The sequence below is a fragment of the Periophthalmus magnuspinnatus genome, chromosome 10 (assembly GCF_009829125.3).
Source record: "Periophthalmus magnuspinnatus isolate fPerMag1 chromosome 10, fPerMag1.2.pri, whole genome shotgun sequence".
In the NCBI taxonomy this organism is placed as follows: domain Eukaryota; kingdom Metazoa; phylum Chordata; class Actinopteri; order Gobiiformes; family Gobiidae; genus Periophthalmus; species Periophthalmus magnuspinnatus.
Genome location: NC_047135.1, coordinates 795,120 through 811,271, shown reverse-complemented (window position 1 = coordinate 811,271; position 16,152 = coordinate 795,120). Strand labels below are relative to the sequence as shown.

At 43.3% G+C, this 16,152-nt stretch overlaps 1 protein-coding gene across 1 annotated transcript in view; it reads left to right on the top strand.

Annotated features, from left to right (window-relative positions):
- Positions 1-16,152, top strand: part of tenm2a (teneurin transmembrane protein 2a) — a 369,550-nt gene that overhangs the window by 316,613 nt on the left and 36,785 nt on the right. The window contains exons 14-19 of the mRNA XM_055224657.1: positions 5,032-5,178; positions 5,787-5,997; positions 10,881-11,000; positions 11,648-11,909; positions 12,831-13,098; positions 14,148-14,291. Of these exons, the coding sequence (XP_055080632.1) occupies positions 5,032-5,178; positions 5,787-5,997; positions 10,881-11,000; positions 11,648-11,909; positions 12,831-13,098; positions 14,148-14,291 (1,152 nt within the window). The remainder of the gene's footprint in view (positions 1-5,031; positions 5,179-5,786; positions 5,998-10,880; positions 11,001-11,647; positions 11,910-12,830; positions 13,099-14,147; positions 14,292-16,152) is intronic.

Here is a 16,152-nt window from a genome sequence, read left to right as displayed (position 1 = left end):
TCCCTCTTCCTCTCCGTCCCTCCCTCTTCCTCTCCGTCCCTCCCTCTTTCTCTCCATCCTTCCCTCTTTCTCTCCATCCCTCCCTCTTCCCCTCCGTCCCTCCCTCTTTCTCTCCGTCCTGTTCTTCTCTCTCCGTCCCTCCCTCTTCCTCTCCGTCCCTCCCTCTTCCCCTCCATCTCTCCCTCTTCCTCTCCGTCCTGTTCTTCTCTCTCCATCCCTCCCTCTTTCTCTCCGTCCCTCTTCCTCTCCGTCCCTCTCACTCTGCTCGGCCCGTGAGCTCTGACCCATGACCCAGGGCCATTTTCTGTGTTTTTTAAAGGGATTTCATCTCTGTCCATTAGCTCGGAGGTTGGACTTAATAGTTTCTGAAATCCCACTTTATTCTCGTTAGTATGAGCGAGTATCGACGAGGCGCCCGGCGTTAAAGAGAGGAGCGGCTCACGTCGGGCCTGACCGGGCGGCCCGATCGATGCGTTCTATGGATTGTCCTGTCCCCGCGCTTCATAAGTATTTGGCGCCTTTTTAAAACGGCGACTCCATTTAACAGGCAATCAGCGCTAACTGCTTTGTAGCGCCAGCTCGATAATCAGGGACAATCTTTTCCACGCTTAGCTGTTAAAAGCCGCCATGTCGCCCCGACGCTCAAACTGAGAATAATTAAACTTTTAAAACTATTAAGAGAGAATTCCAGATGAGCCGCGAAAACGGGGTTAAACTTTGGACTCAAACGGAGCCGCGAGGTTTGTTTATGGGTCACGTGTTTGTCGTTGTCGCGGCGATGTGACACTGTTACATCACGCCCACGATGACGCCGCCGTTCTGTCTGCGCCGCAACAGCCCAGTGACGTTTGTCTGCTTTTCTTATTCCCGTTCTTTTTCAGACAAAGGTTTAGTTTGTTTTGACAGTTCGGAGCTCACTAGCGCCTCACGGTGGTCACATGATGCAGCTGCGACGTGTCCGGTTCAGCTGATTTAAACAGGTTTCGGCGCTGTTTTTCCGAGGCCGGACGACGGCGCCATCTGCAGTCCGACTTCTTCAGGGCGGTATCGTGGGTGTGTGAGAGTAAAAAGGCTCCTCGTCCCGGTTTAAAGACCGCAGGTGGCGCTGTCGTTCTGCATTCCCCGGGAGGAAGACGGCGCCAAAACCTGTTTAAACCAGCTGAACCGGACGCGTCGCAGCTGCATCATGTGACCACCGTGAGGCGCCAGTGAGCAGAACAAACTGTCAGCGATGAAAACAAAATAAACCTTTGTCTGAAAAAAGGATCAATTCAAATACCAGAGTAAATATTTGGAGTTACTAACACTTGTGTAACTTTGAGCTGGAAATTGAAGTACAACATAGTAGTTCTAGTAGTGAAGTAATAGTACAAGTACAAGTATCAGTCTTTACTTTTTGACAGAATTATGTTTTTAATACAAATAAATGGTTATGGTCACATTTTTATACAGCACCTTTCACTTTTCCACCGTCAAGACTCAAAGCGTTTTACATGAAGGAACCACACACACATTCACACACACAGTCACACACCAGTGCACACAGAGTGGATTAAGTGTCTTGCCCAAGGACACAACAACAGGTGGAAGCTGGAATTGCACCGTGAACATTTGTATCAGACGAGAAACACTGAGCTGCCGTCGCTCACAGTATGAAGTAAAGTGATCGTTAAATGCATTGTTTAAATACTACTACTGCTACTACTACTACTACTACTACTACTACTACTACTGCTACTACTACTGCTACTACTACTACTGCTACTACTACTACTACTACTACTACTACTACTACTACTACTACTGCTACTACTACTACTGCTACTACTACTACTACTACTACTACTGCTACTACTACTACTACATTTACTCATGGTTTTCAGGAAAATCTTTCCATCCTGATTTTTAATGTGAAGGATTTTAACACTTGTCTCTCGCTGTATCGCGGTTCACCTTTCGTGGTTTCACTGTTTCACGTTTTTTTAGTTTAGTTTTTTTTTTTTTTTTACAGCTTATAAACATGCATCGTGTCGTGCGTCCTGATTGGCTGTTGGACTGTAGACCATTGTGTCGTGCGTCCTGATTGGCTGTTGGACTGTAGACCATTGTGTCGTGCGTCCTGATTGGCTGTTGGACTGTAGACCATTGTGTCGTGCGTCCTGATTGGCTGTTGGACTGTAGACCATTGTGTCGTGCGTCCTGATTGGCTGTTGGACTGTAGACCATTGTGTCGTGCGTCCTGATTGGCTGTTGGACTGTAGACCATTGTGTCGTGCGTCCTGATTGGCTGTTGGACTGTAGACCATTGTGTCGTGCGTCCTGATTGGCTGTTGGACTGTAGACCATTGTCCATCAGTCTCCTCCGTGCCGTGTCTCCTGTCCAGTACAGAATGTGTTCAGACAAATTTACATAAACGTCGGATCTCAGTGTGACTCTGAAGTGCTGTACGTTTGCGATTTGTTTTCTCCCCGACAAAACCCACAATGTCGATGAAACGTTCTGCACCGACAAAGACGCCTACGAAGGTTTGAACTTTGAGAGAGTTTAAACGAGAGAGAAATGTGAGAAAATGTTAACGCCTGTGTGAGAAAAGTGTATAAAGTGTGTGGTGAGGGGTTTTACAGCAAAAACAGAGAGAATAATGTAAAAAATAAAGCTGCTACTTCACAGATTTCACCTGTTGTGGGTTATTTAATTTTTACTGTGTTTAGTTTTGAGTTGTGTAACTGCTGTCGTCTGTACGAGACTTTTACCAAACTCATTTTTTCTTTTTGTGAGTTTGTTTCAGGCGTTTTGTTGAGCTACAGAAAACACAGATAATGGGGAAAGTGCTTTTAAAGAGACACCAAACACGATAATACAGAATAAACGAAGAAATTAACGAGCAAAGTTCATATTTAAAAATCATAAAGTTTTTAGTTCAAATCCAGTTTCAGTCTGGTCCATTTTCCTGTAAAAAAAACACTCATAAACTTCATATATTTCCTGTTTTAGACGTGATATTTTGACTTTATTCTGATGTAAAAACTTCATCTTTATCTTCTCTCCTCTGTATTTTTGTCCTGATGTTTTCGTCTGTGGCTCTTCACACACAGAGGGCCCCAAGTGTCCGGGGTGTTTCTGTCTGAAAATCCAATATTACTCAGAAAACCACATTTTCAGACGGACACATTGATCTGTAAATTATCCAGCGATTTCACATATAACATTATAAAAGCACAAACAAACAAACAAAAGCGCTTCATTCCTATAAAAGTATTGATCGTTTTAATGCAGTTTTACATTGAGGTAACGCTGTAGTTTGATCTGATCTGAAAAGTACCACTGAGTGTTTTTACTTTGTGACGTCAGGGTTTATTTTTTGAGCAAAAATATATAAACAAAAACAGAAAAAAATGATCGATTCAGTTGTTTCTGTTGAACAAAATCCAGCTCAAATCTTTATCAAAATCACCACATTTGAAGCTGCAAAATACTTTTACTTTTTTCTCTTTAAGGACCATGTTTGGACTAAAACACGACCCAAACCAGTTTAAGCAGAACTAAACCAGGTCTTGACCAGGTTTAAAGTTCATCCTTGAGATTTCAGGCCTCGAAGTTTGTGTGAATGTGTTTGGCAAATACTTTTACTTCAAATATATTGTACAGTTTTAATCAGTCGTCAGATTTGTGTTTATTTCCACTTCAGTTTAAGTTTGAGTCACTTTAGTTGAATCAGACTCACACTGGATTTACTTTGGCCTCAGGGTCCTGGGACGTGTGGGGCTTTTACATGAACCAAAGGGAAGGTTCATTACACACACAAACACACACACGCCCGCAGACACACACACATGCCCGCAGACACACACACACACACACGCCCACACACACACACACACACAGTTCTATACCGGCACAGACCACTGAACATAATCTCATTCTCTCATGAGAAGCATCAGAATCCCATTAAACCAGAGAATCATGAGAGAATTATGATCTGTGACACACACACACACACGAGCACTCCCACATACACACACATGAGCACACCCCTACACACACACGAGCACACACACATACACACACACGAGCACATACACACACATACACGAGCACACACACATACACACACACGAGCGCACACACACACACACAGATGTGTACACACAATCAGATGTGCATGAAAATTAATCTACTGAATAAAATGGAAACGATCAATATTTAAGCAGCCGAGGCCTCGATGACGACGACATCCACAGAACATGAGACAGAACATGAGACAGAACATGAGACAGAACATGAGACAGAACATGAGACAGAACATGAGACAGAACATGTGACAGAACATGAGACAGAACATGAGACAGAACATGTGACAGAACATGTGACAGAACATGAGACAGAACATGAGACAGAACATGTGACAGAACATGAGACAGAACATGAGACAGAACATGAGACAGAACATGTGACAGAACATGAGACAGAACATGTGAAGAACATGAGACAGAACATGAGACAGAACATGTGAAGAACATGAGACAGAACATGTGAAGAACATGAGACAGAACATGAGACAGAACATGTGAAGAACATGTAACAGAACATGTAACAGAACATGAGACAGAACATGTGACAGAACATGAGACAGAACATGTTCTTCAGTGTGTGACCAGAGTGTGGAGTTAAAGACAAAACAAATTCATGTTGCTTTTCTGTTTTCTTCCTCCTCCCCTCTCTCCTCTCTCCTCCTCTCCCCTCTCTCCTCCTCCTCCCCTCTCTCCTCCTCCTCCTCCTCCTCCCCTCTACCCTCTCTCCTCCTCCTCCTCCCCTCTCCCCTCTCTCCTCCTCATCCTCCTCCTCCTCCTCCTCCCCTCTACCCTCTCTCCTCCTCCTCCTCTCCTCTCCCCTCTCTCCTCCTCCTCCTCCCCTCTCCCCTCTCTCCTCCTCATCCTCCTCCTCCTCCTCCTCCTCCTCCTCCTCTCCTCTCTCCTCCTCCTCCTCCTCCTCCCCCTTCTCTCCTCTGTCCCCCCCTCCATGTCCCGCAGACGGATGTCCAAACCTGTGTAACGGTAATGGTCAGTGCACGATGGGTCAGCAGAGTTGGCACTGTGAATGTCAGACGGGCTGGAGGGGTCCGGGCTGCAGCGTCGCCATGGAGACGTCCTGCGCCGACAACAAGGACAACGAAGGAGGTGAGTTTGGTCCAGACGGGAGTGAAAATGAAATGGAACTTTTGTTTTGTTTTGTTTTGTCTGATCGTCTTGAGATAAACTTAAAAATAAATCAAGTTGTTTTTTTATTCGTTGCCATGGGAATTGTCAGTTTACATTATTACGTTTTGTTCAAAAATAATGTCTCTATCCGTTTTCTTCCTCTTATCCGGGACTGGGTCGTGGGGGGGGGCAGCAGACTTCCCTCACCCCAGACACCTCCTCTGAAAACATGAATCCCGTAATGTTTGACTATTGTGGACGTAGCTTCAGTGGACAGATTAGCTTAAGGAGAAAAACACGGCGTCGCTTAGCTAGCTCCCTCAGCCCACAAATCACATGTTTTACACACTTTTTGTTTCTCATGTGATGTTTCTCACTAAATCTAAAAGTCTTTATCATAAAATTTCCAAACGTTCTTGCCCTCGGCCTTTGACGTTGGCTCTGGCGGTGGATCTGTCTTAGCCGGGCGCAAAAACCAGACGTGATGTTTAATTCAATCACTTAAATGTTTAAATAAATGCAGATGTTCGGGGTAAGCTGGGGGTCAGTCTGCTTGCCCTCACACGGTCCTTTTGTTGACCCTTCAGATGGACTCACAGACTGCATGGACCCGGACTGCTGCATCCAGAGCCCGTGTCAGAACAGCCCCCTGTGCAGAGGCTCCCGGGACCCCCTGCTGGTCATTCAGCAGAGCCCCGTGTTACAGCCTCGGGTCAGGTCCTTCTACGACCGCGTTAAGATGCTGGTGGGACGGGACAGTACGCACGTCATCCCCGGAGAAAACCCGTTCAACTCCAGGTGAGACGCTCGGCAACGGAATTATAAAAGTGATTATGTCGTATTTATTTTACGGGAGAAAGAGACAGATTAAAAGATGGACCGATGTGTTTAGTTACAGAATGATGCTTTAAAGGCCCATATTACACTGTTTAAAGGGCCCATATTACACTGTTTAAAGGGCCCATATTACAGTGTTTAAAGGCCCATATTACACTGTTTAAAGGCCCATATTACACTGTTTAAAGGCCCATATTACACTGTTTAAAGGGCCCATATTACACTGTTTAAAGGGCCCATATTACACTGTTTAAAGGCCCAGATTACAGTGTTTAAAGGCCCATATTACACTGTTTAAAGGCCCATATTGCACTGTTTAAAGGCCCATATTACTCTGTTTAAAGGGCCCATATTACTCTGTTTAAAGGCCCAGATTACACTGTTTAAAGGCCCATATTACACTGTTTAAAGGGCCCATATTACTCTGTTTAAAGGCCCAGATTACAGTGTTTAAAGGCCCATATTACACTGTTTAAAGGCCCATATTACACTGTTTAAAGGGCCCATATTACACTGTTTAAAGGCCCATATTGCACTGTTTAAAGGCCCATATTACTCTGTTTAAAGGGCCCATATTACTCTGTTTAAAGGCCCAGATTACACTGTTTAAAGGCCCATATTACACTGTTTAAAGGGCCCATATTACTCTGTTTAAAGGCCCATATTACACTGTTTAAAGGGCCCATATTACACTGTTTAAAGGCCCATATTAAACTGTTTAAAGGGCCCATATTACTCTGTTTAAAGGGCCCATATTACTCTGTTTAAAGGCCCAGATTACACTGTTTAAAGGCCCATATTACACTGTTTAAAGGCCCATATTACACTGTTTAAAGGCCCATATTACACTGTTTAAAGGCCCATATTACACTGTTTAAAGGCCCATATTACACTGTTTAAAGGCCCATATTACACTGTTTAAAGGGCCCATATTACACTGTTTAAAGGGCCCATATTACACTGTTTAAAGGGCCCATATTACACTGTTTAAAGGCCCATATTACACTGTTTAAAGGCCCAGATTACACTGTTTAAAGGGCCCATATTACACTGTTTAAAGGCCCATATTACACTGTTTAAAGGCCCATATTACACTGTTTAAAGGCCCATATTACACTGTTTAAAGGCCCAGATTACACTGTTTAAAGGGCCCATATGACTCTATTTTCTGATCTGTTCTAATGTCGTTTCCTCGTCACACACAGACCTGGAGTTGTGTTTTGTTTCATTCTCACATGTTTAACACACAAATCCTGCAGATTTACAACTGAAAACACTCTGTTCCACCTTGTGATGTCATCATGTGGTGATACAGGAAGTGCCCCACTGTGTTTTTAGAATCATTTGGATCATTTTTGTCCTGGAGATGCCACTTATCTCGACTGAACTAAAGGTAAAAGGAGGAGTTAAAAAGGTAGAAAACGACCACTTGATGACATCACAAGGTGGAACGTCGCATTTTGATCTTTGTAGATGTTACAGACTAATAATAAAGTGTGACTCAAACATGTGTGAATGAAACAAAACACAACTCCAGGTCTGTTTTTGATGCGCTAACAGGATTAAAACATGGATTAAAGCTGCAGGAGTCAGTTTTGTGTGATATTTGATGTTTAAATTTGACCAGATACAGTTCGTTAAAATCATTTTTCTGAATTTTCTCTGCACATATTTGTTTCTGACTCGGCGCTGGTCAGAGCCCTGTGTCCGACCCCATTAAGTCGTGTCCGTGTGACGTTGGCTGTTGTTGATTCAGAGCCACAGAGCGTCTGCGTCGCTAATCGTCCTCGACTCGGTGTCACATGTGATGATGTGCTCAGAGCGTCTTCAGTCAGGTTCTCCTCTGAGTTAGGCCATAGACTGTTTAAAGAAGTGACGGAGCGAGTGTGACGTCAGCTCGAGGCTCGCGCAGTTATAGCGGCGAATCTGGACACGTTAAAGTCCCCGTCTTCACTCAGGTTCTCTTCTCCTGCAGCTGAACGTCCTCATACTTGGACAGGTTCAAAGTCACAGCTCCGTCTCGGTGTCGTCCATTGTTTATGTGAGTGACATTCGCTAATCCGTGTGGCGCCGTGGCTGATTGTCTGTAATTAATGAAAAGCGGAAGACCAGACCCGTAATTGAGCTGCAAATTGGATGATTGAAAGATCGAGAGATGAGTCCAAACTTATGATTGACGCCTGAAAACATGTCACTTTTTCAAATTGACTTTGGCTTTTCTCCAGAGGTGGAGTCAGACGTTTGGATCTGTGTAAATATGTGCTGCCAAATATGAAAAATATAAGGCGAGACACGTTTATTTGTATGGCACAAATCGTACACAAGGTAATTCAAAGTGTTTTACAGAATAAAAAAGACATTAAAATCACAACACAACTCATCGAAATATAAATAATCTCAAGTAATCATCATAAAATTAACATTAAAAAGAAAAGTGCAGAATAAAACCCTTTCAGTCACAGCAGATAAACAGAGCCCCTGATTCTCCATGTTTAGTCCCGGTTTGGTCCCGGTTTGGTCCCGGTTTAGTCCCGGTTTGGTCCCGGTTTGCTCCCAGTTTAGTCCCAGTTTAGTCCCGGTTTAGTCCCGGTTTGCTCCCAGTTTAGTCCCAGTTTATTCCCGGTTTAGTCCCAGTTTAGTCCCGGTTTAGTCCCGGTTTAGTCCCGGTTTAGTCCCGGTTTAGCCCCAGTTTAGTCCCAGTTTAGTCCCGGTTTAGTCCCAGTTTAGCCCCAGTTTAGTCCCAGTTTAGTCCCGGTTTAGTCCCGGTTTAGCCCCAGTTTAGTCCTGGTTTAGTCCCGGTTTAGTCCAGAGCTGCTTTAAAGTCTATTCTCTGAGCACAGGACACGTGCTCGTTCTTCCTGGTTCTAGTCCTGACCCGAGCAGCAGTGTTCTGGATGTTCTGGATGTTCCGGATGTTCTGGATGTTCTGGATGTTCTGTTCTGTCTTAAGGCTCGTTTGGAGAGGCCAGTGATCAGGACGTTAGTCTCTCTGAATCTGGTTTAGACAGTTTACCTTTGATTTTTGACGTGTTTTTCGATGTAAAAAGCTGCAGATGTTATTGATTTGATGTGTCTGTTAAAGTTCAAGTCTGAGTCCATTTTTACTTCTAGATTTCTGGCCTGATTTGAAGGTTTTAGAGAGTCTTGTCTGAGTTTATCTGGAGAAAGTAGTTTTTCCTCCACACACTGATCTGTTGGATGAATATAAGTCAAAATATATTCAGATAAATAAACACAGTAACGTTTTAAAGATGAGAGTTGAAACTATTAAAACTCAAAGCCTAATGGTCCAGTGAGGCTCAGTTTGTAGTGTCCAGTGATCGGCTCCTTCATGTAAAACATTTTGAGTCTTGAAGGTGGAAAAACGTTCTATAAAAATGTGCCCGTTTACTCCTGACCTTAAAACGAGCACAGCAGATTCCTGTTAAACACACAAAAGTCAACCTTAAACGTGTGATTCTGCGTGTCCCGGGGCACGCACACCGCCAGATGCGTCTGTGATGTGAAAGAATCGGAGTTGAACTGATTTACACGTAGATTTCAGTGAATAATTTAAGTTTGCAGAGCGTTCTGAGCTAACGTATGAAACAAAAACAAAACCGTTATTTATTTTTGCTGGATTTAAAGAACCACAGACGGCAGAGAGTGTTTAAAAGGTGTGATCTGGTTCTATTTTAGTCTCCACAGTGGAATATTTTCAACCAAAAAACTGAGCCGTGACTCAGAAAAGTTGAAAAGCACAACCTTAAACCCACATCCCCCCACAGGGGAACCCAAAGAAAGACTCTGTTTCATGAATGCCCTGTTCAAAATACAACACAAACTAAAAAAAACGAACAAAACACCTACATAAATCCATATAAAACATTAAAACAAGAGCAGAAGTGAGTGCAGAAGTTTATTATCACATTATTAAACTGCGATTGTGGCACCAAAGTCTCCAGTTTGGCTTTTTCTTTAAGTTTGTTCCATTTTTGTGACACAAAACATCCAAAATCCCTGTTTCCCAAAAGATAAACAAGATGCAGATAAACAGTGTCCAAAAAGTCTCATTACAATTAAAAACATGTATTACAAAAGCAGTTGATCAGATTTCTAGATCAGACTTGTTCTGTCGGGCCCCTCAGTTGTGTCGGGCCCCTCAGTTGTGTCGGGCCCCTCAGTTGTGTCGGGCCCCTCAGTTGTGTCGGGCCCCTCAGTTCTTCTTCTTCTCCACATTTCTCGTTCCACTCTTTGTTCTGTGATTTCGTTGAGTTTTCGTCTCCTGTTTTGTCTCATTAAACCATGAAACACAGTCCATCATATTTATGCTTTTAATTTAGTGTTTGTCCTTTTATATTTTAAGTCTTATAACGACTTATTCACTTCATTGAGGAATGTGAAATTTGGCACGGTGATTCTTCAGGTCGTCCCCGTCAAAAAAGTCCGAGGGGCCAAGTTTGTATTTTGCATGGTGTTTCCATGGCGATGCCTGGAAAACCCATGTTTTTGCATTTTGTGCATCAGCACTTCCAAAGTCTTTTGACTTGTTTGGTGACAAGTGCAGCCCAAAGCCGCAATAAAAAAAGGGACAAGTGGCGCGTTAGCGCCACCCACAGGGAGTGCCGGGTCGGCCGAGTGGGAAGCACGGCCCGCGAGGGCCGTTCAATGCCACTTGCGGCTTTAATTTATTTTCTTTTTACTTTACCTATTAAAATATATAATACAAATGAAATCAACAATATATAGAGACAAATATTGCATAAAATCATGTACAAAATACTAATAAAATAATATGGCACACACAAAAAAAGTATTTGTGGCTCCGCCCTAACGTTCCGCTCGTCTGTTTTGCTCTTTTGCAGTTTGGCGTCTCTGATCCGGGGGCAGGTGCTGACCACAGACGGGACGCCTCTGGTCGGGGTCAACGTGTCTTTTGTCAACTATCCTCAATATGGATACACTCTCACACGCCAGGACGGAATGTATGTACGATCAGAAAATACCCAGAATGCTTCAGGTTATAGACGGGACGCTGTTGGCAACAGTCAGTTAGATTTGAGTTTAATCCAACAGTTTATCGTGGAGACAAACACATATTTAAACATGTAACGTATAAATGTGTTTATTATTTTAACTGATGCTGTTGTTTAACCTGTGGCTCGTCTGACGCACTTTATTTTTTCAACCTTTAAATTCTTCCTTTGCAGTGTTTTTGGCACTTTTGCAGCGCGACGTCATACGGTTTTAAAATGTGCTAATGTTTACGTGACTTTATTCCAGGCGCTGAGAGAACGAGCCTGAACGTCTGACTCTCCCTCACCTTGTTTTTAATGATATTTTTATTATATATATTTATTTCATTTCTTTTCAGGAGCTGTTTCCAGTTTCACAGACTTGAATGTACTAATAATCGACCCTGAGTCCTTTCTCTTTTCGCTGTAATAAATAGGCAAACTCTGGGTCGTCACGTGTGAGAAATGAGTCGATTTATTTATACGTGTATCAATATTGTCTTTATAATCCCAGCGACTGTTCTGCTGTCGTCTGTACTGTCCAAATAACAATCCCTCCTCTGGAAATGTCACCATCTGCCCCTCATTTGCATCGTCTTCTCACAAACCCTCTGTAGGTTCGATCTGCTCGCCAACGGCGGCGCATCGCTAACTCTGAGGTTCGAGCGCGCCCCCTTCCTGAGCCAGGAGCGCACCGTGTGGTTGCCGTGGAGTCAGTTTTACGCCCTGGATACGCTGATGCTGAAGACGGAGGAGAACACCATCCCCGGCTGCGATCTGAGCGGATTCGTGCGTCCGGACCCCCTCGTGATCGCGTCCCCGCTGTCGTCCTTCTTCAGCTCTAAACCCGGAGAGAAACCCATCATCCCAGAGACACAGGTGTGAACTCTGACCTCAGGTGTGAACTCTGACCTCAGGTGTGAACTCTGACCCCTGGTGACTAGTGCAGGGATCCATACAAAACACAAAGGTGATTCGAAGTCATGGCAGAGGCTAACCAGCTACATGCTAACCAGCTACATGCTAACCAGCTACATGCTAACTAGTTTCCATAACACAGTTGTTTTTAGTCTAAAAGGCAACTTTAAAAAACAAGACTCTGCTAAATGCTTTAATAACTTGGTGGTATATAACAGTTTTTAAATAAAAGTACAGTTTGTGGTCATTTGTTGCCTCAGAGCTGATTATCTCTGAGCTTTTGAACTTTTTTCTCTTTTTTTTTTGGAAAGTCTATGAAAAAAATGAAAGAGAAATTTTGTTCTGGAACCTGGAGGTGAGCGGTCACTGCTGAGCTCCATAGACATGAGTATGACCAGGGGGAGAATGACCAGGGGGAGTATGACCAGGGGGAGAATGACCAGGGGGAGTATGACCAGACGTCCCTCTTGACCCGGGACATTTCCAGCTTTGACCTGTTTAGTCTCAGTCGATTTTTCCAGAACCAGTGATTTGGCCCAGTTTTCTACATGAAATGCCACAGATGTTCCTGTTTATAATGACAACAAAGTAAAAAAAATGTGATGCATTTTAAAACAAAACATATCGGTATCGGTATTGGACGATATTGCAGTACTTTCATAGTATATATATTCGTTTTACTTGATTTGTCATTGGTGTGATCAGAATCAGTTTATCGAGTGATGAAGAGGAGGCTCGCTCTCTCCTTTCCTCTCATTTATCTCTTCTTCCATCCTGTCGTTGTGTGTCCATCTTTGTCCTTCACATCAGTGGAGGTGTGACCCCCATTGCCCCTCCCTCTAATCCACTCTAATCCCAGAATCCTCTGCTCTTTGTCTCCAGGTGCTGCACGAGCAGATCGAGGTCCCCGGCACCACTCTGAAGCTGTGCTACCTCAGCTCTCGCACTCAGGGCTACCGCTCCCTGCTCAAGGTGACCATGACCCCTGCCGTCGTGCCCATGGGCCTGCTCAAAGTTCACCTGATGGTGGCAGTAGAGGGACACCTGTTCCAGAAGTGGTTCCACGCCTCCCCCAACCTGGCCTACACCTACATCTGGGACAAAACGGACGCCTATGGACAGAGAGTGTACGGCCTGTCTGAAGCTGTGGGTGAGTGGACAGAGGGGGAGGGGCTGAAGCTGTGGGTGAGTGGACAGAGGGGGAGGGGCCTGTCTGAAGCTGTGGGTGAGTGGACAGAGGGGGAGGGGCCTGTCTGAAGCTGTGGGTGAGTGGACAGAGGGGGAGGGGCTGAAGCTGTGGGTGAGTGCACAGAGGGGGGAGTTGCTCTGATTAGAGAGCACTGGCTCTGACAGAGAGAGCGCTGCTAATTAGCGAGGTTGGAGGGGGATAATACAGCAGAGCGTCGCTCGTGGTTAAGGGCTTTTTTCATATGTCTATTTTTCATTAGAGCTGCTTGTGGCTCAGGCAGCGAGCCGTAACAGCGGTGAAGGGTGATTAGCCATCAGGGCCAGTTAGCCGTTAGCTGCGGCGGCGGCGTGGGGCTGTTACAGTGCGCTGTCACAGTGGTTCGCAGATGCTGTCGGCCAAATGCTCCGTCAGACCACAGATGCACTGGACATCTGGGACTCGAGCTTTGAGGAGCAGGGCTTTATAAAAAGACGCTCTTCATCCTCTGGAGGAGCTGTGTCGTCATGAATAAAAGTGTACACACTCTTTGTATTAACTTAACTTTGTTGAGCATGAACAGCTCCGGTGTGTCACTGTTTGCAGTCGGGCTGAAAAGCGCTGGCAGCAGCAGCTCTGTATCTCACAGCGGCTCATGGGGGAGTTATGTGTTAACACACTTTTCCTTTTAACACAGAACAAAACAGCTCACATTCAAACACAATCTATGTCTGAATTCACACAAATAAATGAGGAATATCTTCTGTGTGTGTGTGTGTTTGTGTGTGCGCCTCCATCAGTAAACACATGCACATTTGGGATTTTGGTTTAATGGGATCTGAATGTGACGGCCAACGTGGTCTTCACATCCAGGACCCTAAAGGATCTCTGTCTAATTAACAAGGCCTATAATTGATTTAACAGAAAACGTATGAGTGTTACTCAGGTGTTGGAGGTGCTAACTATCTGCTCTGTGTATAGCACCTTTCACAACTTTGAGTAAGTTCCTCTTCTATACTGTGTTGTTTCCATAGTGTCCGTGGGTTACGAGTACGAGTCCTGTGCCAGTCTGGTTCTGTGGGAGAAGAGGATCGCTCTGCTCCAGGGCTTTGAGCTGGACCCCACCAACCTGGGGGGGTGGTCTCTGGACAAACACCACATCCTGAACACTCGCAGTGGTACGACACTCACACATGACGCACTGTTGTCTCCTCGTTGTAATAATCATCTTGATATTTAGACTTCAGTGGGAACAGATGGAGGCATTTCTTAAATCAGAGCTATTCTGGAAAATGAACTTTTCACAGTTTTGAACCATGTTATAGTTGTTTCCTTCTCATTGACTTTCTGAAAGTTGTATTTGGAGCGATTCGTGCGTGTTTGAGTGTTTAATCTCCCACTGTGACGTCCGCACTTCCTTCTACAGTTTTATTTTCTTAATCGTAGGATTCGGCAGCATCGTGTCGCCATTTTGGTACAAATGAATAAAACGTGCTGCTCTAGTGTGATGTGCATCTGTCCATAGGGGGCGCTACAGCTACATGACTCTTTATGGTCATGACGTTTACGGCGACGTCAGCTCCACAGTTTACAGAACGTTTACACAGTTACACAGTCACATGTCGAGTTTCTATTCAGACGTGCATTCAGCTGTGAGCCATATTATGATTATGTTTTATTTATTTTAAGACTAACTATCTAAGATTAAAATACAGAACAATACAAGCAAAAAGAAACAAAAGAAACACCTGTATATGTCCATTTATTGATTGATTATAAATGTTTATCTCTACATTATCGTGAGATCTTGGATTAAAAGTTCAACAAACGACATATAGAGTCAGTCTGTCGTCGTCGTCTCTTATAAATAAATATTCTATAAAGCCTTAAGTCAAAACTCCACATCATCAAATCCATTTCCCGTGTCAAATTCAAACCGTGTCTTTATTCCAGATTCTGTTTCTCGGGTGAATTCCACATGTTTGACACAGCAGATCATTAGACTCTTAAGTGACCACGTGCGTCACTCGTGGCCTCGTTATTGTCCACAGACGGACGTCACATGATCTCAGTCAGGTCCACAAAGGCTGGAAATGACCACCTGCCTCCGCTGATGGAAACGCCACAAAAAGACTCTGGAAATTCAGCACAGTCCAGATAATAATGACCCGTGTGTGATGTAACGCCGGTGTCTGAGGAGGGAGTCGTCTCAGTCTGCATCTTCATCTTTTTTGTTTTATTTTTTTCATTGTTTTTTGTTTTTTTGTCTTCTTTTTCATTGTGAATTTATTGTCGGGCGACCGTGGCTCAGTTGGTAGAGCGTTTGTCCACTGCTCCGGAGGTTGTTGGTGCAATTACAGCTATAAAAATGTGACTATTTCATATTATTGTGGATTTTTTGATGTCCACAGATTGGTTTGTCACAGAGATTATGAAATAAAAAAATAATAATAATAATAAAAAATGTGATAGAGATTACATATTTGGGACATATGAATCTGAAAAAGAGATTTAAATTTCTTAATTTTGTTAACATATCAGACTAATTTGGGGTTAAAACTTTAATAACTGAAGCTTAGAATTAAATATCAACTTTTTTTCTGTAGGATTCACTAAGTACAAGTCTGGACAGTTTGGTGTAATTAGACGCTACTTTAACTTAATGTGGAAAAAAATGCATTTTGAGAAAACATCTTTGACTTTTACTGGTGTTTATTAATGTACATTGTCCCTTTTAAATAAATAAATAAATAATAATAATAATAATAATAATAATAATAATAATAATAAATAAATACACTGTCCTAGAAAACTCAAATTGACTAAATGAAATAATAATAATAATAATAATAATAATAATAATAATAATAATAATAATAATAAAACAATAAAATAATAATAATAATATTTAATTTTAATATTTAAAAAATAAATGAATACATTGTTTGTAGCGTGTTATCTTTTAGTTTCCGTCCCCCATTTTTTTCCAATTGAGCTAAATTTGTCAGGCCCCTGTGCAGATGTTGTAGAAGCAGCTCT